Below are 23,128 nucleotides of genomic sequence, written 5' to 3'. Positions count from 1 at the left end.
AAGGCTACTGGAAACTATTTCTGAATTAGGTTTTGTTTATTGGGATATGGATTAAAGTCCTCAGTGCCCAGCAAGAGAGACTCACATAGCATAACAAATGGAATTACACCCAGTACACTGTGTGCTATACAGGTTGAATTACAGCAAGATTAATAGGAACTTGAATCTATTCCAGCTGCATCCCAGAAACTCTCAAACTTATTTTCCCCTGTCAGTTTCATGAATACCAACAATTCATTGTTCTTTTCACTAGACATACACACTAATGATCAAAGTAGAAATACTCTGGAAAGAACTGACAAGATAACTTCTAGAATACTACAGGTTTTGTGTGGTTGTGAAAGGCATTTTTCATGGCTCAAACACTTTGTCTATTTTATCACCCCAGCAGGCCAATTTACTCCAACATTTTAAAGGAACAAAGTTTTGATTACAGTAAATGAGTATTTGTGAGCCTTAGAATGGACCATTTATTAAACAAGTATATTCCTGCCATGAATTGTGACTATTGAAATATACTATTGGTACCCTTTGTAACTTTTAACAATTTGCCTTGTCACTGTCAAGGGAAGAACATTCCAAAATAAACATCATTAAACCATTCACTTCCTGAACCTAATTTAGTGCAGCAGGGAACTCTAGTCTGTCACAATAAAGGCATGAACAAACATCGATAAGCGCAATTCTCTGAAATTATTTGTTGCAAATATTTTGAGGGTAACTGACATTTGCACTTCAGTGGAAACATGAATGTCTTCTTCTGCCCTGTTTCTGCAGACAGACTATATGAAAAATTGAAAGAAAAACAAAAACTATGCCAGCTTTTAAAATTTCCCTGCTCGTTATTCAGACTGTTCGCTGTCAGTCATTGTCCACATCCCTTTAAATTAACGCTTTCTGCTTTGTTTCAAGTATTCCCTGCTATCTGAAAACACACAACTGCGTGCAACAATCTTTATATATAAGTACGTATGTACAAACACTATAAAATTCACACAGGAATTCATACTGCAAACATTAGGGAATATTACATGATAACATGACTACAGTATATAGGACTTAAAATGTGTTGAATTTTAAAAGCATATGATGTAGTACTAGGGTGTTGTACCGTGTCAGCCATTATGAATGTAGAGAAAAGCCAAGCAAAATGACACCTTTTATGGGCTAACTAAAAAGATTACAACATGCAAGCTTTCGAGGCAACTCAGGCCCCTTCTTCAGGCAAGATGTAACCAAAAGCATATGATGAAATGTTTGGGTTCATATATTTTATTTGTTTAACACATGTATCCTAAGTCTACATAATTGTTAGTATTTATTTTAATAATAATTGGTGATATTTTAATGTTTGTCCTTTTTCTTATTTTTACTGGAATTCATGGCCAAAACCAACTTTTTTTCTTGCTTTTATTAAGTGCCCACTGTGTCCTGCCACTGCACAAGGCAGAGCACAGCCCACGGGGTAGCACATAGACTATCACATTAATAGCTAAATATAGCACAGCATTCAATTTAGTCATGTCTGAAGCAGTAAGAGGTTTCTTTAACAAAATACAATTCAACTTACATTGCTAAACCTAACATTATGGCACAAGAGAGTTGGAACATTTTCCATGTTATGCCTCACAGACCTGTGTGTTTTCTGTGAAGTGTTATTTTTATTTTTGTGCACTATATTTCCAGTTATCACTTATGATCATAATACCTTGTGATGGACGGCTGGGTGCCATGCCCGGCCGGGACGCCCCTACTGCATATATTCCAGGGGAACAGACATGGACAGCTCAATACCTCCCCAGGGACACTTGGTGGCAGCCTCCTGGACTGACGGTGATTTCCCAGCCTCCTGCCTGGCTCCATGGGAGATGGAGTCTTCCATAGCCTGGTTAGGAGTTGGGATGGCCGCTAGGGGGCACTACATGGAGTCAACAATCCGGCTGGACGAGTCTTCTACTCCACCCGGAAGTACAAATAGGACCAGGTGGCCAAGCACCTGGAACGCTTCCGGGTGGGATATAAAAGGGGCCAGCCAACACCACTCGAAAGCCAGAGTCGGGAGGAGGAGGACTAAGCTTGAAGAGGAGTGGTGGAGAAAGAAAGAGAGTGCTTTGGTGTACTTGTGCTTTGGGACTGTGTATTGCCTGTGGGTCACAGGGAAGACGTGTGCCCACGGGGGAAGAAAAATAAAAGCCTGTGTGTATTTTGTACGTGCCACTGCGTCAGTCTATCCCGAGTCGGGAGCTATACAGCGTCCATATTATACTGGCGTAGTCGTCCAGAGAAACCTGCAACTAAATTCGTGTGAAGACCCGACACAGCAGAGCGAGGCACGTGCTCGAGGCAGCTGCACAGAGAGCTCGCTCCCGAAGCAGCCGCAGGCAAACACACACAGCACAGCGCGGGGAGAGCGCACTCAAGGCCGCAGACGGGCACGCACAGCATGAGGAGAAAGACACTCAAGGCCGCAGAAGGTGTTTGTGGCATGACAGCGGAGCGAGCTCTTGGGGAGATTCGCAGGCAGGGATGATGGACCTCCTACCTGAACCTCGAGATTACCCGAAGGGGCCTGCAGAGATCCCGCAGGGGCGTCGATGGCTCACGGTCGGCGGGAGGGGACGAGACGAGATGAACCCGAACCCACCGCCGACTGAAAGTATTAACTGTTCTTGGGCTGCATGGGAGGGGAAACTTGTTCTCCTCCCCCTGCAGTCCTTGGTTAAGGGTTTTCAGGTCCTGCAGGAGACGAAGGAGGGGTTGGACAAGAAACTCAGCGCCCCGATGACAGCCATTGTTAAGTGGCTTGACACATGTGGGGCCTCAGCCTCGAGCATGCAGGACACAGTGGTACAGGTAAGTGAGGCCTGTGCCATAGAGGAAAGGGGGCGGGGCGCAGCGGCTGCGGTGATGGTTAGTACTGCCTGTCAGGCCGCTCCACCCACTACACAAGACGTGGCTGTGATGGCCGACAGCATGGTAGAGAAGCGTGCGGAGAGGCAGCTGGTGAATGTCAGCTGCTAAACAACTCCGTCCCGATTGTCTGCACCGGTCTTGCGGCCGTCTGTATTATCGTGGCATTTCCCTCTACTTGCACTTTTACCTGTTTCCTCAAGGGTAAGTGTTCTCGTCAAGTTCGTTATCGGGTTGGTCTACTGTTGCACTTTAAGATGAACACACACACACATAAACACACACACAGACCCTAACCACAACAGTGCCCCATGAATGACACACACGCTGATTAACCCTTAGCACTTTAAACCATACAAGTGCTATAGGAATAACAGCCTGTCATTCAGCACTTCAAGAGACTTACTTATTTGCGGCACAAACAACAATACGATGTTTTAGTGATATCTCACACTTAAATATTACTTTTGGTCTACAAGAATACATTTAAACATACAAAGACTCAGAGAGAGAGAGAGAGAGAGAGAGAGAGAGAGAGAGAGACACACACACACACACACACACACACACACACACAAACACACACACACACACACGCGAGAGAGAGAGAGAGAGAGAGAGGGCTGGACGAATAATGCCGAGAAAGCAGTTAAAGAATGCACCAGGCTTGTTTTTAAAGAGACAGATCAGAGCAATGTTTTAACCTCGTTGTATTTTTTCTATTGGATTTTAACCTCCACTTCACTTCTGTTTACAGTGTTCAGTTCGTAGCATGCATTGTTGCAATGCTACTTTTCTTGGTGGTTTATTAAATTACGGATTTTTTAAATGTTCAATTTATTTCCCTGTGCTTAAAACTCATTAAAAAGAGTGTTTTTAGCGAGCGGTTCGTAGCGCTATAGCGCAAACTCTTGCAGTGTTAGTTTTCTCTGTTTGTTCAAGGTTTTCTCAGTGTTATTCAATGTTTTTACATTTAGTTTAATACTAGCAAAATACCCGAGCTTCGCAGCGGCGAAGTACTGCATTAAAATTTTTATTAAGAAGAAAATTAAACCTTTTTAAACTGAGGGAAAATATGCCAATAATTATTTGTTAAGGATCTCTTTGTATACCATGTTGTCAGTTCGGCCCTCCGGTTGTAACATGACCAAGCTGTGCGCTGAGCTTACTCTTTAATCGGTTTGAGTTTCATGGTTTGTTTCAATTACGACAGTATTTGCAGGATTTGTTGTGTTGAAGTGACATTCGGTATCTGTCAAGCGTGGTAAGCACACAACCGGTTTCATCAATAAAATCACATCCAGCTTTTGAGAGTTTAAACATCCATAAACATCAAAGTGTCCACTACTGAAATCGTCACCTGTGAATCTAAGATGTTTAAGAGGCATTGGCGGTTGTCAAAAGGTGTAAAATATTTGGCCATTTCGGTACACTTGAAAGCGACAACCGAACAATTCAGCGGCAGCCATCAACTCGCATGCAGAACCATAGGTGAAGGGCTTAAGCATCTCACTCTTATAGTGCTCCTGTGTAGTACCTCCTGTACTGTCATCAGTCCACACCTTGAACCTGTCCCAGTCATTCAATACATAAGACACAATGTTCCTCCGGATATCAAGAGTGAGCCTGATATGGCCGTGCAATATGTAACAAAGAGAATGGAAAAGGTAGGTGCCATCTCCGGGCATGGAAACCACTCGGTAAGTGACAGTTCTTTGATCGACAGTGATCACCTCGATAGACATGGTAATGGGGGTTGGAATGATAAAGGAAATGGGTACCTGAGCAATGTAAAGTAAGTCTAAAATAACTATACAATAACTATAATTGTAATAAACAAACAATAAAACAGCGGAGAAGCCGTGGATTAAACAAAAAGGCTGTAGTTATCAGTAGGGAGACGTAAATCCCGTGGCAAAGCAAGGAAGGGAATGTAGAGACCGGAGCGACGAATGGTCTTATATAGGCAGGCAGCCAAGAACGTGGGAGGCGTTGGGATGGGGGACCCAACACCACCTCACATGGTGACCGAGCTGCAGGCTATGGACGTATATATGTACGAAAGTAGGATTCAGTTAGCGTTGGGAACCCGTGTACCAAATTTCTTGAAGATGGGCCCATAAGTAACAAAGACTGTTGAAAAGATCAATATGGCGTCCGAGACTGGCATCATACCACCGAAATAAGTACGTAAATTGGTTTTGGTTAGTGCAGGGAAGCCGCCTATCAAATTTCAAGAAGATCGGGCCATAAATAAGAAAGTTCAACATGGCGGACGTTGTTGACCGTTATGACCATTACCCGTAGAATTTCGAAATGAAACCTGCTTAAGTTTTGTAAGTAAGCTGTAAGGAATGAGCCTGCCAAATTTCAGCCTTCTACCTACACGGGAAGTTGGAGAATTAGTGACGTTGAAAGTTCAATATGGCGGCTGACAGTGGCGTCATACCACCGAAATAAGTACGTACATTGGTTTCGGTTAGCTCAGGGAAGCCACCAACCCAATTTTGTGAAGATGGGGCCGTAAATAAGAAAGTTCAACATGGCAGACGTTGTTGACCATTATGACCGTTACGCATAGAATTTCCAAATGAAACCTGCTAAACTTTTGTAAATAAGCTGTAAGGAATGAGCCTGCCAAATTTCAGCCTTATACCTACACGGGAAGTTGGAGAATTAGTGACGTTGGAAAGTTCAATATGGCGGCCGACAGTGGTGTCATACCAACGAAATAAGTACGTACATCGGTTTCCATTAAAAGTTTAATATGGCGGCCGACAGTGGCATCATACCACCGAAATAAGTACCAAATTTCAGCCTTCTACCTACACGGGAAGTTGGAGAATTAGTGATGAGTCAGTGAGTCAGTGAGTGAGTGAGTGAGGGCTTTGCCTTTTATTAGTATAGATCGACCAAGTCGCCCGACCATGGGATACGCACGACAGAGTCCCGCCCGCCCACCCACGTCATGGGAAACGCATGACAGAGCCCTGCCCGCCAACTTTAACCTTCTTCCCGCATCCACCCTCGCTCTCGAGGACTTATCCCTACGAACAAAGTAACTTTCACCAGCGTTGACTCCATCGTCACAGACGATCCTGCAGATCAACTTTCATTCCCCAAAGAATTTCTTAACAGTCTTACTCCCACTGGCATGCTTCCGCATAAACTCCAAATTAAAATTGGTTCAGTCGTCATGCTTCTCAGAAACCTCATGCCAGCAAAAGGTCTCTATAATGGCACTAGACTTTCTGTTACCAACATTCACCGCAATGTACTGGAGTGTAAAACTATCGCAGCTGCTACCTCACAAACTCTCCTTATTCCCCGGATTTCCCCGACCCCATCAGATTCAAATTTGCCTTTTACTTTTACACGCAGACAATTTCCTGTTAGATTGGCCTTTGCAATGAGAATTAATAAGGCACAGGGCCAAACTTTCAAAAAGAAATGCTTGTATCTGTCAAAACCAGTTTTCAGTCACGGACAATTGTATGTTGCTCTCTCCAGAGTTCCACCTTTTCATTCACTCACAGTCATACCCTCAAACCCACCCCATTTGGAAAACTGTGTCTTTCAGGAATTGTTCACCCATCAATAATTAATTATGCGGCGTATACTACACCGCGGTTTGGCTAGTTTGTATGTATTCGGGTAACGATGAGTCTTGTTCCGTTGCAAAGACCTTTTAATGGCATAATATTTCGGAGGAGCATAACTATGGCTACCATCTTCAGATGAAGGATATGGGGAGGCATGCCAGTTGGTGTGAGGGTGTTCAAAAACTCCTGTGGGTAGGAATCGAGAAATGCCGTGTGGGCTGTGCGAGGGAGGGACCGGGTTTGAAGAGGAAGCAGGACGAACCAGAAGAGAAATATATATGAGATTCTCAAGGAGAGCAACTGAGCATTTGCTATAAAATTAGATAATCGGTTTGTGGTCCCTCAATCTGTTTTACAGTGACTTGACTCTATTGCTGACTCTGCCTTTTTCAGTTTCTCACTTTTTTAATTGTTCTATGAACAAGACATGCCATGGGAGTAATGCTGAGATGTGATGTATCCTTTTAACTTACTCTGAAATGATAACAACATGCAGATGGCTTAGCTCTATAAAAAAAAAAACCCTACGGTTTGTTAAAAAGTATAATTTTAGACTTGTAAAATTGTAAATGTAATGATACACTGTGGTAATTTGTTTAGATCAGATGTACTGTTGTGTATATAAACTATAATGAAACTTTTATGTGTACTCTTCACCACGCTGCTATTCTGTGTGACTCTGGTCCTACAGACTATATAACGTAAGAAAAAAAAAAAATACAACAGGCAAGAAGCGGGAACAGTTTTGGAAGAAATAATCATATGATCTGAACACACATCTGTCTGTTGCTACAAGCCATTAAATGAGCAGAAGTGTTGAACAAGCAGAATTGCTGAGACACAACTAGCTTATTAAGCCTGCAAAATTTGGAGAATTAGGGTTCAACCCATAACACCCACAACACACATAAAAGTGAGAAAGAGGCATATTCTTACCTCAAGAAAATGGTATATTTTATCAGATTCTTTGTACAATTTCTAGTTTACTTTTGTTGTCACAAGCCTGCCTCAGAAACATGGAAGTAAAGTTGTCTTAAATCAAAATCTTCACTACTTCAAAGTGGACATATTCAGTAAGTTTAAAGTCTTTTGATTTCATGTTGGACAATGGTATCCTTTACTTCTATTATAAAGTACAAGAGCAGACCAGCTAGCTATTAAAATTTATAAAAACTGCTTCGCTTTAGAACACAATTACATATGGCAAATTAATATGATTGTGAAGAAATAACTTTGACTTGAAAAAAATACTAAACTTAACCTTTCAGTAGCGTTGAAAACATCCTGTCACACAGCAACATTAAAATCAGTAAAGCCTTAAACTGTTAATACACTGAGGTCAATTGTCAAAAATATCTATTTTGTTTTGTTTATATATAAATACATACACACACTCTGAAGGGGTACTGGATTAGGAACACCCCCTTTGCCTCCTGGATAATCTAAATTTGGCAGGGTATACAACAGAATTAACAAGGTGTTAGAAACATTTGTAGCGATCACTGCATAGTTTGTTTACATATATGAACATCTTGTTTCTTACTCCTCTCTTATAGTGACACTTTAAAATGTTTGGTATTGACAGCATATAAATAACAGTGAGCTGGGACATGAAGCTTATAGTTGGTAAAACTGCAGTGGATTACTTTAAGGGTTTTTACCATTAGGAGGTAGCATGTTATGCATGTCAAGACTACCTTTCTTAATGATTCAGGGTTAAAGCATTAGAAGGCTTCTTTAAGGAACTCCTCCTAATACCAAAACAAAAGCCCTTATAGATGCTCCTAAGCAGGGCTACAAAAAACCAGTGGAAAAAAAAAACATTCACCTTGGTGAGTAAAAGTGCTGAAAAGAAGAGGATCCAATTGCATCTCATCATTTTATATGAACACCCAAATAGAGAATTTTTGGGACATTTTTATTTTGGTTGTGAAGTAAGGTTTAACTGGGTTGCCAGTCTGCCTGCACACCTACCCAGAAAACCTGCCTTTAACTCTTTGAGGGCTGAATACCTTTTCCAAAAAACATAATTTTCTATAATGCAATGGCTTCACACAGAAATCAACATAAAACGTCTGTTGCTGCATGCTGTGGCTGCCAGTTTGCCAAGAATGTGCGGCAGGCAAGCTGCCAGGCTGTGTTCACGTGGCTGCACAGGGCAGCAGCAGCAGTCACGGTCACAATGCATTGCAATCTGGTTTCTACCTCTGATCATTGTTAAGTCGCAGTCCTCCCACGCCAACAATGCCGTAGGTTGTGTCCGCTACATGAAACCTGTTCAGCACAACGATTAGCTGGGGACCAATCGGCTGAAGCTGCAAAACCTCTCATTTGTTTTTGATCACTTGTATCACTTTCCTTCTACCAACGAGAGTCTAACTAAAACGTAATGGTTGGTTTTGACAGAGTTTACAGTGGATTACTGATTATTGTCAGCTCCTCCATTTGACAAAAGTCGACATCAGCCCTGAAAGAGTTAATACACGAATACATATGTGTGTGTGTGTATATATTAATTAGTTTATACTGTATGTACAGTAGATATACAAAAGTCTATACAGTCATATGAAAAAGTCTGGGAAACCCTCTGTTTATCATTGGCTGAGCTTTCAAAGTTGCAACTTCCTTTTAATATATGACATGTCTTATGGAAACAGTAGTATTTCAGCAGTGACATTACGTCTATTGGATTAACAGAAAATATGCAATATGCTTCATAACAAAATTAGGTAGGTGCATAAATTTGGGCCCTCCAACAGAGATATTACATCAATATTTAGCGGAGTCTCCTTTTGCAAATATAACAGCCTCTAGGCACCTCCTATAGCCTTTGATGAGTGCCTGGATTCTGAACTGAGGTATTTTTGACCATTCATCCATACAGAATCTCTCCAGTTTAGTTAAATTTGATGGCTGCCGAGCATGGACAGCCTGCTTCAAATCATCCCATAGATTTTCGATGATGTTCAAGTCAGGGAACTGTGACGGCCATTCCACAATATTGTACTTCGCCCTCTGCATGAATGCCTCTGTAGATTATCGAACTGTGTTTTGGGTCATTGTCGTGTTGGAATTTCCAACCCCTAGGCAACTTCAACAATGTGACTGATGCTTGAACTTTATCCTGAAGAATTTGTTGAAACTGGGTTGAATTCATCCGACCCTTGACTTTAACAAGGGCCCCAGTCCCTAAATTAGCCATACAGCCACACATCAAGATGGAACCTCCACCAAATTTGACAGTAGGTAGCAGGTATTTTTCTTGGAATGCGGTGTTCTTCTTCCGCCATGCAAAGCGCTTTTTGTTATGACCAAATAACTCAATTTTTGTCTCATCAGTCCAAAGCACTTTGTTCCGAAATGAATCTGGCTTGTCTAAATGAGGATTTGCATACAACAAGCGACTGTGTTTGTGGCGTGACTGCAAAAAGGGCTTCTTTCTCATCACCCTGCCATTACAGATGTTCTTTGTGCAAATTGCGCTGAATTGTAGAACGATGTACAGATACACCACTTGCAGCAAGACGTTTTTGTAGGTCTTTGGAGGTGATCTGTGGGTTGTCTGTAATCATTCTCACAATTCTGCATATATGCACCTCCTGCATTTTTCTTGGCCTGCCAGACCTGGGTTTAACAGCAACTGTGCCTGTGGCCTTCAATTTCATGATTACATTCCTTACAGTTGAAACTGACAGTTTAAACCTCTGAGATAGCTTTTTGTAGTCTGCCCCTAATCTGCCTAATGCATAACGCCGTGCGTAGAATTCACACTATAACATGGCGTGAGCACAAAAGTGGAAATGTGCTTACGCACAAAAAAATCCAGATGCATAAATCTGTGCATTCACTCACTTCCACGTTCTTCCACTACATAAATCACAGTCAGCGTGAAAAGAAACGCACATGCACGTGCCTGCTGTCCCATCCCGTCTCCTCACAGAATTATGCCTCTTTGAACATGCAAATCAATATAACTTGCGTACGCCACGGTATGAGCTACCGTGGAAATGTGCATGGCTTTACACCAAGTTTAGGTTTTATACATCGCAATTTGAACGTGGAAACAGGCTTACGAAACATTTCTGTGCACCGTTTATACATGAGGCCCCAGATCTTTTGAGAGTTGCGTTGAGGATCCCATGCTGTCACTCTTCAGAGGAGAGTCAAACGGAAGCACAACTTGCAACTGACCACCTTAAATACCTTTTGTCATGATTGGACACACCCGTCTATGGCTCAAGGTTTAACGAGCTAATGAAACCAATTTGGTGTTGCAAATAATTAGTATTGAGCATTTATATTCATTCAAATCAGCAAAATTACAAGGGTACCCAAATTTATGCACAGCCAGTTTTTCACATTTGATTTAATTTCATACAACTAAATACTGCTTCACTAAAAATCTTTGTTCGGAAAACACCCCAGTAGTTCCTAGGAAATGAAAGACATACCACTGTTCTCTTTTTTTGTTGAAAGTAGAGAAAATTATTATGCAGGGGTCTTTTTGATATGACTGTACATCCCTGCCAAAATCACATTTGCGTAATAAAAAATGTAACCAAAATAAATCCTGTTAGAATTTATTCCACCATTATTGCAAAATTGTAATTTATGCAAAGAAGGTGAAAACAAATCAGGAAATGTTTAGTGAAAAAAAGAAAATCATACAAAAAACCTGGTTGCAATAGTTTGTACACCCTTTAATAATCAAGCATGTGACTGCGTTCAGAATCAACCAATCACAATAAGCCTTATCTAAAATAACAGTTAGTATACACCTAACGTCAATTAAAGTGGCTCTGGATCAGCTCAGATAACGTTTGGCTGTTCCTGTAGGATTATTCTGATATTCTCTTGGTTGCAACATACTCTAAAAGCCAAGGTCTGCAAAGAGCATTTCAAACAAGAAATGGAATCTCATCTTTGAAAGGTATCACTCTGGACCAGAGTACAAAAAAGTATCCAAAACATTACACATCCCATGGAGCACTGTGAATACAAGCATCATCAAGTGGAAAAAATATGGCTTAACTGTGACTCTATCAAGATCAAGATGTCAAGACAAGGAGAAAACTGGTCAGGGAGGCCAGTCTCCACAACTACATGGAAAAATGTATTTTAGTCTGATGAGACCAAGGTTGAACTATTTGGACATAATTCCAAATTGTATATTTGGTGCAAAAACAACACAGCACATCATCAAAAGAACACCTTACCAACAGTGAAGCATAGTGGGGGCAGTATAATGCTTTGGAGCTGGTTCTCTTCAGTTAAAACTGAAGCTTCAAAAGGTGGTTCAAATCATGAATGGCTCAGAAAGAAACAGTCTATTTGGCACAAAACATTCAAGCATCTGGTAGGAAGATGAAGAGGAACTTCACCTTTCAGCATGACAACACCACAAAGCATACATCAACAAAACAATGCCTTCATCAAAGGAGGATCAGAAGAAGTTCTTTACTGACGCACCATTTGAATCTGTGGGACGTTCACACATTTGATTTAAGTGTCCAACATGCCGATTATAGGAAAGTGCTTTTTCTGTAGAAAGCCTTAACAGGCGCATTAGCAACATCTACTGGATCGGACACCAAAAACGAAGATAAGCAAAAAATCTACATATAGTAATTGAGCAGGAGAGAGATTTACAAGATCCATCTTGAGACTTTGAGAATCAATATCAAATTGCTTAAACAAAAAGTAACGATTAATCAAAAAATGGATATTTTTACCCAGGTCTAATTTGAAGGTCCAACTCATAATACATTTAGACATGTCCTTTTGTACACCATTGTTGTAAAGAGCTGTAATCTAAGTGTTTGTGACTTTTCGGTTAGCCTGAATGAGTCTGGTCAATCTGCACCCTTCTATTTGCATTACGCAGCATGAATACTCAATAAACAAGCAATTGACTACTTATGTAGTACTTACTTATTACTTCTTGCAATCTGCAAACATGATTTAGACAAATTACACCAGACAACAGATGGATACAAGATTTCCTTTTACAGTATTTTCTTTAGTGGTGCTCATAGTTTTAATGGTTTCATTCACTGTATGAACCATAAAATGCCGTTGCTTTACTAAATTCTAAATTGTATCAGAATAAAACCTTTTTATTTTTCCCAATTTCTTTGGTCTTAAATATATCACAGTTCTATTTATTATATTGATTGTTTTTGTGTTTACCTTTTTCAAACTGCACCAATAAGCAGGGTTCTCAAACTCTGATCCTGGAGGGCCACAGTGAATGCAGGTTTTCATTCTAACCCTTTTCTTAATTAATGACCTGTTTTTGCAGCTAATTAACTTCTTTTGAATTAATTATAATTGACTTGATTTTTAAGATTTGTTTCCCTGAATATCTTCATCGTTCCTCTAAATTTCTTAATTTCTTTTCTTAAATGGTACCCAAACAAACATGAAATGAAAAGTGAGCTAACAGAAGACCAACTAAGTCAGGGCCTCAAACTCCAACCAACTTCACTCCAAACAGTTGCTTAATTAGGTTCTGATTCTGGCTGTTAATTAAACCTGTTCTTTAATTCCATGGCTTGTTGCTGCTCTCACTGTGCAATAGACTACATTTCCCAAATTGTTGATTTTCTCTTTTCTAAGAGCACTGTTAAAATATTTTGGGGACCTGAGCAGATCAACATTCCTGAGACCTTCATCTTTCTTTATTTTGAGGTACTGTGTGATGGACACAGTTTGCTGGTCATGTTTTGGCTTATTTTGTATCTCATTATTGTTTGGCAGCTAATTAATGAAAAAGAAAAAATTAAGGGATGCAAGTCATCAAGAGCAAGTCAATTACAATTAATTCAAAAGAAGTTAATTGGCAGCAAAACAGGCCACTATTTAAGAAAAAACCTTCAGCCATTGTGGTCCCCCAGAACTGGAGTTTGAGAACCCTGTTCTAAAGAGATACTGCATATAAGTTTGGCAGGCTGAATGCATTTCTTGTATATCTGAGCCTCTGTTTCCATTAAAGTCAAAATTATGCTATTTAAAATTACATAGTGGCTCATCATATAAAATCTCCAAGCAATCCTGGACCTCTCAACGTACTACCAAGTAATTCCACTTGCTAAAAAGCACCTACTAATATTTTTGAAAGGAAATCACTGCATGCCATGCGCTCTTTCACCATAAAATGTTTAGGGGTATCATCCAGGAAGTACATTTTACAGGAAAAACTGACATTCAGTTTAACAGCTTACTGCCTGTGGTGAGCAGTTAATTGATTTCTAAAAAAAAAATGTTTAATGCTAGGATCTAATTTAAATACTTGCAATAACAATATGAGATCACAGCACAAGAGTTAGACAGAAGCACACCTCTAACTTACATAATTACAATCCAAAAACATTTTGGTTTACTCCTTAAAAGTACATTATGTGTAAACTAAATACATATAAAATATCAGTACATATTTATTTACCTGATGGGCACACCGAGGAGGTGGAGGGTTGGGAATATCCACTTTTGTCCAAGAGTTCTTCTTTATATTGTAAAAGAACATTTCATTGTACAGGAATGTCTGCGTAATAAAATACAAAACTTTAAAATGTTATTTTTTTCCCCAAACAAAAACCTCTAAATTATGTAAAATGCATCTTATGCTGTTAAAAGATGAAACCATAAACTTCATTTCACATAACCAAATTTTCCAAAATTAAACCAGGAACGGGTGACACGGTGGCGCAGCGATAGCGCTGCTGCCTCGCAGTTAGGAGACCTGGGTTCGCTTCCCAGGTCCTCTCTGCGTGGAGTTTGCATGTTCTCCCCGTGTCTGCGTGGGTTTCCACCCAAAGTCCAAAGACATGCAGGTTAGGTGCATTTGTCCCTAGTGTGTGCTTGGTGTGTGTGTGCGCCCTGCGGTGGGCTGGCACCCTGCCCGGGGTTTGTTTCCTGCTTTGCGCCCTATTTTGGCTGGGATTGGCTCCAGCAGAAACCCGTGACCCTGTACTTAGAATATAGTGGGTTGGATAATGGATGGATGGATGAAACCAGGAACAGTACTAAAAGTCTAATTATAGTTATAAAAAGTTTTCACTGGAAACAAAAGAACATTTAAGAAAAATAAAAGCACTACAAATTAATTTCAAGTTTCAATATCAGGTCAGGAAAATTGTGTGTTTGATATAGTCGGCATGCAATTAAAAATATTCCATGCATCTAAGATGGCAGCATCTGACATCTTGCATCATCACTGTTGCTTTGCTTTGTACATAGTGTCAAACATACAATAACTAAAATGCTGCTCAGGAATGTTTGGTACAATTACTACGATCACCTAGCCGTAAATATGGTAAAAGAGAAAGCAAATTTCCAGGTGCTATTAGCTATCTGGGAAACAAATTTGAGATCGTTCAATCATATCTGGTCAAGAAACCATTTGCCAACCATGGCTTAAAAAACTCTCTACTGAGCCATGCACCTTTGATTAAAATGCTAAAAAGAAAAGGTGTGAAGAACTTGTGTGTTTATGAGTTAGTTTTACTAAGAAAAGCATGAATGCAGAAAAATTAAATGAATGATTTTCTTTCACCATAAAATGTTTTTAAATTTAACGTTACTAATAATATCCACTACAAAAATTGCAATGGTCTACATATAGTTTCTTAACACTGAAAATACGCATGCACTTAAATCTGAACCTCATCATAACATTTGCTTAACTAATTTTAATTCTATATGTCTCTTGTCTTCCTCCTTCTAAAAGGGAAATACTGCATTTGCTTACACATTCAATAAGTCAAAGTCTCAATATTTCCAGTGCACTAATGGCAGAATACAGTAAAAGAGGTGGAGTATTTGAAAGCTTGGAAGCTTTTTTATCTACTGAAATTTTATAAACTTACTTGTTGAATCACAAAAAATAAGTTTTGATATTTTAAAATACTGCTAGAATCATTAACCGTTTAAATAGTTAAAACAGAAAGTGATTTGTAAAAAATAGCAGTATTTAACAAAAACGTTTTTTATTGAGAAAGTAGAAATAAATATGACCAACTGTAGCAGAAAATGTAGATTTTTTTTTGTGTAAATCAGTGTCACAGAGATAGCTAGTCCAGTATACCACAGGGTCCACTAACACAAACATCCACAGTTAAACTCAACTCTTTATTCTACCAAATCTATGCATCTTTGAGTATGTGGTAGGAACACTGAAACATCCAAAGGAAAATCTATGAAGATATGAGAGAACCTACCAACTCCACGTAGCCATCAACTGGGGATGGGGGTTCAAACTCCTGATGCTGGATTCTTGAAGCAACATAGTTAACCACTGCACTACCTTGCTGTCCATAACCATGAAACAATAATTCACAAAATGTACTTCTAATACTCTTCTCACAAAAGAAGAGAAACAACAAAATTGTTTCCACCAATAACACTAAGATACAGTACATCCAGAAAGTATTCACAGCGCATCACTTTTTCCACATTTTGTTATGTTACAGCCTTATTCCAAAATAGATTAAATTCATTTTTTTCCTCAGAATTCTACACACAACACTCCATAATGACAATGCGAAAAAAGTTTACTTGAGGTTTTTGCAAATTTATTAAAAATAAAAAAACTGAGAAATCACATGTACATAAGTATTCACAGCCTTTGCTCAATACTTTGTTGATGCACCTTTGGCAGCAATTACAGCCTCAAGTCTTTTTGAATATGATGCCACAAGCTTGGTACACCTATCCTTGGTCAGTTTCGCCCATTCCTCTTTGCAGCACCTCTTAAGCTCCATCAGGTTGGATGGGAAGCATCGGTGCACAGCCATTTTAAGATTTCTCCAGAGATGTTCAATCGGATTCAAGTCTGGGCTCTGGCTGGGCCACTCAAGGACATTCACAGAGTTGTCCTGAAGCCACTCCTTTGATATCTTGGCTGTGTGCTTAGGGTTGTTATCCTGCTGAAAGATGAACTGTCGCCCCAGTCTGAGGTCAAGAGCGCTCTGGAGCAGGTTTTCATCCAGGATGTCTCTGTACATTGCTGCAGTCATCTTTCCCTTCATACTGACTAGTCTCCCAGTTCCTGCCGCTGAAAAACATCCCTACAGCATGATGCTGGCACCACCATGCTTCACTGTAGAGATGGTATTTTATCTGGTTTCCTCCAAACGTGACGCCTGGCATTCACACCAAACAGTTCAATCTTTGTCTCATCAGACCAGATTTTGTTTCTCATGGTCTGAGAGTCATTCAGGTGCATTTTGGCAAACTCCAGGCGGGCTGCCATGTGCCTTTTACTAAGGAGTGGCTTCCGTCTGGCCACTCTACCATACAGGCCTGATTGGTGGATTGCTGCAGAGATGTTTGTCCTTCTGGAAGGTTCTCCTCTCTCCACAGAGGACCTCTGGAGCTCTGACAGAGTGACCATCAGGTTCTTGGTGACCTCCCTGACTAAGGCCCTTCTCCCCTGATCGCTCAGTTTAGATAGCCGGCCAGCTCTAGGAAGAGTCCTGGTGGTTTCGAACTTCCTCCACTTATGGATGATGGAGGCCACTGTGCTCATTGGGACCTTCAAAGCAGCAGAAATTTTTCTGTAACCTTCCCCAGATTTGTGTCTCGAAACAATCCTGTATCGGAGGTCTACAGACAATTCCTTTGACTTCATACTTGGTTTGTGCTCTGACATGAACTGTCAACTGTGGGACCTTATATAGATAGGTGTGTGCCTTTACAAATCATATCCAATCAACTGAATTTACCATAGGTGGACTCCAATTAAACTGCAGAAACATCTCAAGGATGATCAGGGGAACACAGGATTCACCTGAGCTCAATTTTGAGCTTCATGGCAAAGGCTGTGAATACTTATGTACATGTGCTTTCTCAATTTTTTTTATTTTTAATAAATTTGCAAAAATCTCAAATAAACTTTTTTCACGTTGTCATTATGGGGTGTTATGTGTAGAATTCAGAGGAAAAAAATTAATTTAATCCATTTTGGAATAAGGCTGTAACATAACAAAATGTGGAAAAAGTGATGCGCTGTGAATACTTTCCGGATGCACTGTATGTGGGCAGAATCTCAGTCACCTGCTCAGCGATCCATGGACTCTGCAACTGATTTGTTTATAATAAAACTGCTCAGGATGCAGTGGGGGCAATTTTAATGGAGTATAACAGCATTTCGAAGGGAGCATACTAATTTTCTATGGGGATTCTTTCTTTATGTGCTTTGCTGGAGGTCTGACATCTTGTTACTAAAATACTTCAATATTACTGAAGTAGCTCCCTTTTTAGGTAATAAATCATCATATCGCCCAGTCCTACTTATACTAGTGTACCTCCTCCATATCCACACCCTCAATACTGACAAAAAGTAAAAGTTCTTCAATGTGGCAAAAGTTAATAGGTCCTTGGTTTTACTAATGTTAAGTTGCAGACAATTCTCTTTGCACCAAGAAACAAAGTTATCTACCCGAGTCCTACACTCTGTCTCGCCACCCTAGTCAATAAATCAATTTAGTGAATAATCCTTGGTTTCTGCAAGTGACATGACCTGATGTTACATTTACAGGCATACTGAGTGAACAGAAAAGGAGACATGACTGTTCTTGTGGTGCTTTAGTGTTGTTTTTATCAGAGGTACTGTCCAGGAGGCTCACAAACTGTGGTCTAACTGACAGACCATCCATCATCAGGACACTATAGCATCATATATCTGCTTATTCCTGAGCTTACTCCTTAACAGGGATGATATGATGTTAGTTACAAGTGAAAACTCATGCCATTGCCCTTAGTCAATCCATGATGATGGAGACAAATGAACGGGACATTTTGGAACCAAATACTTCTTTAGTACATTCATTGTTAAGGCCCAATTTGTTACTGTAATTGTGCATATTAGTTAAAAGAGAAATGGGTTTTCAAACTGAGATAGTTTACGTTAAAAAAAATAACCTAATAAAATAAACCTGGAGTACTAGTGGAATGCATACTGATACATTGGTAGAGACTGGATGGATAGATGTATGTATGGATGGATGGATGGATGGATGGATGGATGGACCGACGAACAGATCTTCCCAGGGATTTCAGCCCGGTATAGCAGTACTTCAATGGCATCTATCTGCCATAACTTACACCAACAGTCATGAGCTGTGTGTAGTGACTGAAAGTTAAATCACAAGTACAAATATTCAAAAAGGTCCCTGTGCTTACTCTGCATTTCAGGTGTAGGAGTTCTCCATAAAGGAGGAATGTTTGGGAGTTCTACAGGCAAAAGAGTGGCCTTATCTATTGTACTCAACATATCCTCTTGCCCCACTGAAACAAACAAAAGAATAGTGAAAATGTCAAAATGACCAAAGCAGAAATATTTCTAAACCCATTTAATTCACATGCCTCCAAAGATCCAAACTGAGTTTTTTTCCCCTTCTGCATCTAAGACTTACAAATAATTATATGTCTAGCAAAACAATACCAGTATATAATCCTGTGTATTATACTTTGTATAGTACAGTGTTTTGTGGCATCTCTGTACACAGTACAGGTCTATCTATCTATATTATATATACAGTATATTGACAAAGACCTAAGAGATACTGTACTTCCAAACGGTCATTTTAGTTTTGAAAATACATACAGGAGGATTGAAAAATTAAAGATATCAAAGTTTCAAAGGATTTGTTTTATGACAAAGTTCTACAGGTTTAACCTCTGTCTGGAATGGTGTGGATCACTGCTCATTTCTAAGCACTCCAAATCTGACACATTTTCACCTCAATTCTGCATTTTGCATTTAACTAAAAGTTTCTCCTTAAAAATCCAAGATTTAAAATCCAGATTCAATTTTTCTCCACTTTAAGGGAAGTGCTATGATCCATGCCTGAATCACTTCTATGGCTACTCCTTTGAGTAGGGTCTACGACTGGTGTCATTCCTTATTTCAATATATAGAGGGACTCTTTCACTGCCAGTGTGGTTCTTCTTTCTTTTAATTTGCAAGATCCCAAAGACTTTCCTTGTCCCTTGACATACTTTGTTACTGAAAATTAGACAATTTTTGCTTGGCACCCTTCCCCACCATAAACTATGGTCTATGGGGGAGAAGCGAAAGCTTTAGATTCATCAAAAATGTTGATCTCTGGATTTTGACGGATCTCAACATTTTAGGGTACCTGATACCGAAAAAATTGATATGTCAATGATGGGAATGGGTCTGTTACAGTTTCTTGAGGACAATCTAGTGCTAAAACAGATGAACGAAAAAATATCAAACTTGAAATTTAAGCCTGTTATGAGCGGATGATGTGTTGATTAGTTTTTGAGCCAAATCTTGAAAGAGGCGGCCTAGAGGAACCCCCAAATACCACAATTCTACAATTAATTGTGAATTCTTCTAATCAATTGCTTTCATAATGACCTAGTTTATGATCACAAAGATCAGCATCAGAGCGGTAAATAATTACTGAAATGTTATTGAATAGTTCTGGTAACTTGGTTCCTAGGGCACAAAGCCTACTGAGGTTCTTCTCAAAAAGAAAAACATCATTGTAAAGTAAACCTGCGACAATAAATATTTTGGTTTAATTAAGTGATGGATGCAGTCACTGAAGAAAGTTGCATTAAAAATATGTATTTCAATATCTCCGGCAAATGGACCAAGCAATGACAACCAGTAGCTTCTATGATTTGTGGCTGCAGAAATATTTCTTTTCACTTCTTTTGTTGCAAATTAGTGCTGTGAAAATGAGTTATGCTTCAGATGCATGTGTATGCTAGAGAGCTACATTAATTATTCAAAAGCAGTAATCATACAACTGAAGGTGTTAAAACAGTAACTTACTTTTCGTCCATTGAAATATTCACCTCCAAAAAGAATTAATTCCTCTTTCTCAGGATGAGGACTGAGGGAGGCATTCAGCCTGTGAAGATATAAAATATAGGAAAATTTACAGCAACAATTTTTGTATTATATAAAAAATAAGTTTAAACGGACTGACATGTAAGAAATATTAGTAGGAATCAAACAAATATTTTGTGAACAGTAGACTCCAGAATTTACAAGTTGAACATAATACACAATTCTTCAAATGTTTGTTTTTCAGTTTCCATATTTGTATGGTTTAATTGAAAACTATGATACTGCTGTATTCTATGCACTTGACAATACTGGCCATATTAAGTTATTAAATGTTTTTATTACTTTGTTGCTTACTTTAAATAGTGAAGGTCATCAAACCTTAACCAAAATCCATCTATCCATCCATTATCCAACCCTCTTTATCCTAACTACAGGGTCACGGGGTCTGCTGGAGCCAATCCCAGCCAACACAGGGTGCAAGGCAGGAAACAAACCCCGGGCAGGGCGCCAAGCCACCGCAGGGTGTAACCAAAATCCAATACGACATAAAAGTGGCTCTGAATGAACAAGACAGAGAGGGGGGAAGTAGGTTAGGAGTATCCACTGATACAGTGTATTAACACATTTTATTTTTTGATTTATTGAAGAAAGCAACCAGAGCTGATCCTGATGCTGCACAGTAATTTTCAAAATTGTATTTGCTAAATTAGGTATTCTGTTATATGATTTACCATACTCAAACTAGCTTAATTTGATTCAGATTCTTGAGCACAGGGCGCGAAACAATCCTGCACACAACGCCAGTCCTGCTCTCACACACTTTAGCATTCACATAGGACCAATATAAAATTTTCACTTAACCTTCCCTGTATGTGTTTTGGGGTAAATGGGAGTAGGCCAGAGTACCTGAAAGAAACTATTTTCAGTCTAATGGTTTTTAAGAAGTGTAATGTACAGTTTTCAACATAAATAACAGGGCAAAAGTTCACCAAAGTTCTACTTTTATTTCACCTGTCCTCAGATATTGCTCTTGATCTTTAGTCTCACATAGGTGTGATTTGACAGTCTTCCAGTAAGCACTCATGTAAGCAGTTATTTTCCATAATGCCTGTTGCGTGTGTCTTGGATTCATGCAAATAAATCGGCACTGCAAGTGTACTATAATATATATTGCAATGAGGGAAGTCACACAATCAACCAGAATGTTCAAGGAAATTATAGAAAAAAAACTATAGAAATCTGTTAAGTAGTTCTCTCGTGAAAAGCAGACAGACTTACAAACTTAGAGACACTGAATTAAAATACTGGCATATATACTGTATATTACCTACACTAATAAAAGGCAAAGCCCTCACCGACTCACTCACTCACCGACTCATCACTAATTCTCCAACTTCCCGTGTAGGTAGAAGGCTGAAATGTGGCAGGTTCATTCCTTACAGCTTCCTTACAAAAGTTGGGCAGGTTTCATTTCGAAATTCTACGCGTAATGGTCATAACTGCAAGCTGTTTTTCTCCATTTACTGTAATGAAGATGAGCTTGAACGCCGTGGGGGCGGAGTTTCGTGTGACATCATCACGCCTCCCACGTAATAACGCAGTACATAGAAAACCAGGAAGACCTCCAAAAAGCGCTGAAGAAAACATGCATTATATAATTGAGAAGGCAGCGAAACAATAAGAAGCGAGCCAGTGACATATACAACCATATTCATGAGTTCTGCTACTTCGGAAACAAAGCACGATGTAAACCTACACTTTAAATTAAGTTCATAGACAGGCTGCCGCTGGCGTTTGTAATTTAGTGCCTACCCATATAAGGCCGTCCGTCAGCGGCAATCCAATAGCAAACTCCCACTAAATATTCACGGGAGAAGGACTGTGCTTATGAAAATGAGATGGTCAGGGTGGTGTTTGGCACAAACTCAGCGAAACTGCGAGAGAATGTTTTAAGTGCCAGGATTAAGGTAACATTAAATACAGCTATGGACATAGCACGAGATGGCACCAGCACAGCTGGGAACCTTCGATGCATGTACACCGAGCGGCTCACGTGAACTGACGCAGTGCACAGCCAAAAAGCAACAGTTCCAAATAGCGCTGAACAAAAACCGAATTACACAATTGAAAAGGCAGCAAAAAATATGAAGCGTCTGATACATACAAGCATATTCATGAATCCAGCTACTGCGGAAACAAAGCACACGGTGGAAAAAGTCTATGTCCCGCAGTGTAAAAAAAAAAACCCGTGCATGCAGTGTGTCAGGTCTCAGATAAAGAAGAAGACGAGCGGTTTATTGATGCAGTAAGAAACGAATCGATGAATGAAACCTGTCATCTTTACAACGATTGACAAACACGGAATGTAACTTGAACACAACACATCCTACAAATACGAACCTGATTGAAAGAAATAATGATAATCAAATCCTTGATGACAGCAACACTCAGTAACACTCACAAAACAAATACTGTATATTGACAGTCATGTTACGTTATTTTTAAAATGTTCCCTTTTCTTTTTCATAGCTTCTTTAACACACTATGTCTCTGCTGCGATACGGTATATATATGTATATATAAACCCCGATCTACATACTCGAATAATGGATACTTTATTCGCCATCAATGATTGTTTTGGTAAAGCCATACTCAGTGTATTCATTAGATGAACGGTAAAAAGTAAGAGCGAGGGGAGGATGACTTATTGAGGCATGCAAGCAAAACCACAATAGCACGCTGGCTCGATGTACGAAAAATATATCTTTTCAGCGTAATTATATCCGGC

At 39.6% G+C, this 23,128-nt stretch overlaps 1 protein-coding gene across 2 annotated transcripts in view; it reads right to left on the bottom strand.

Annotated features, from left to right (window-relative positions):
- The window catches only part of klhdc4 (kelch domain containing 4), a 107,979-nt gene that overhangs the window by 79,016 nt on the left and 5,835 nt on the right, over positions 1-23,128 (bottom strand). For both annotated transcript variants that reach the window (XM_039763532.1, XM_039763531.1), the window contains exons 3-4: positions 20,323-20,401; positions 13,957-14,055 (exon numbers count right to left, since the gene is read on the bottom strand). In XM_039763532.1, the coding sequence (XP_039619466.1) occupies positions 13,957-14,055; positions 20,323-20,401 (178 nt within the window). The remainder of the gene's footprint in view (positions 1-13,956; positions 14,056-20,322; positions 20,402-23,128) is intronic.

The sequence above is a fragment of the Polypterus senegalus genome, chromosome 9 (assembly GCF_016835505.1).
Source record: "Polypterus senegalus isolate Bchr_013 chromosome 9, ASM1683550v1, whole genome shotgun sequence".
Classification (NCBI taxonomy): domain Eukaryota; kingdom Metazoa; phylum Chordata; class Cladistia; order Polypteriformes; family Polypteridae; genus Polypterus; species Polypterus senegalus.
Note: the sequence above shows the minus strand (reverse complement) of the source record. Positions and strands in the feature narration are given on the sequence as shown.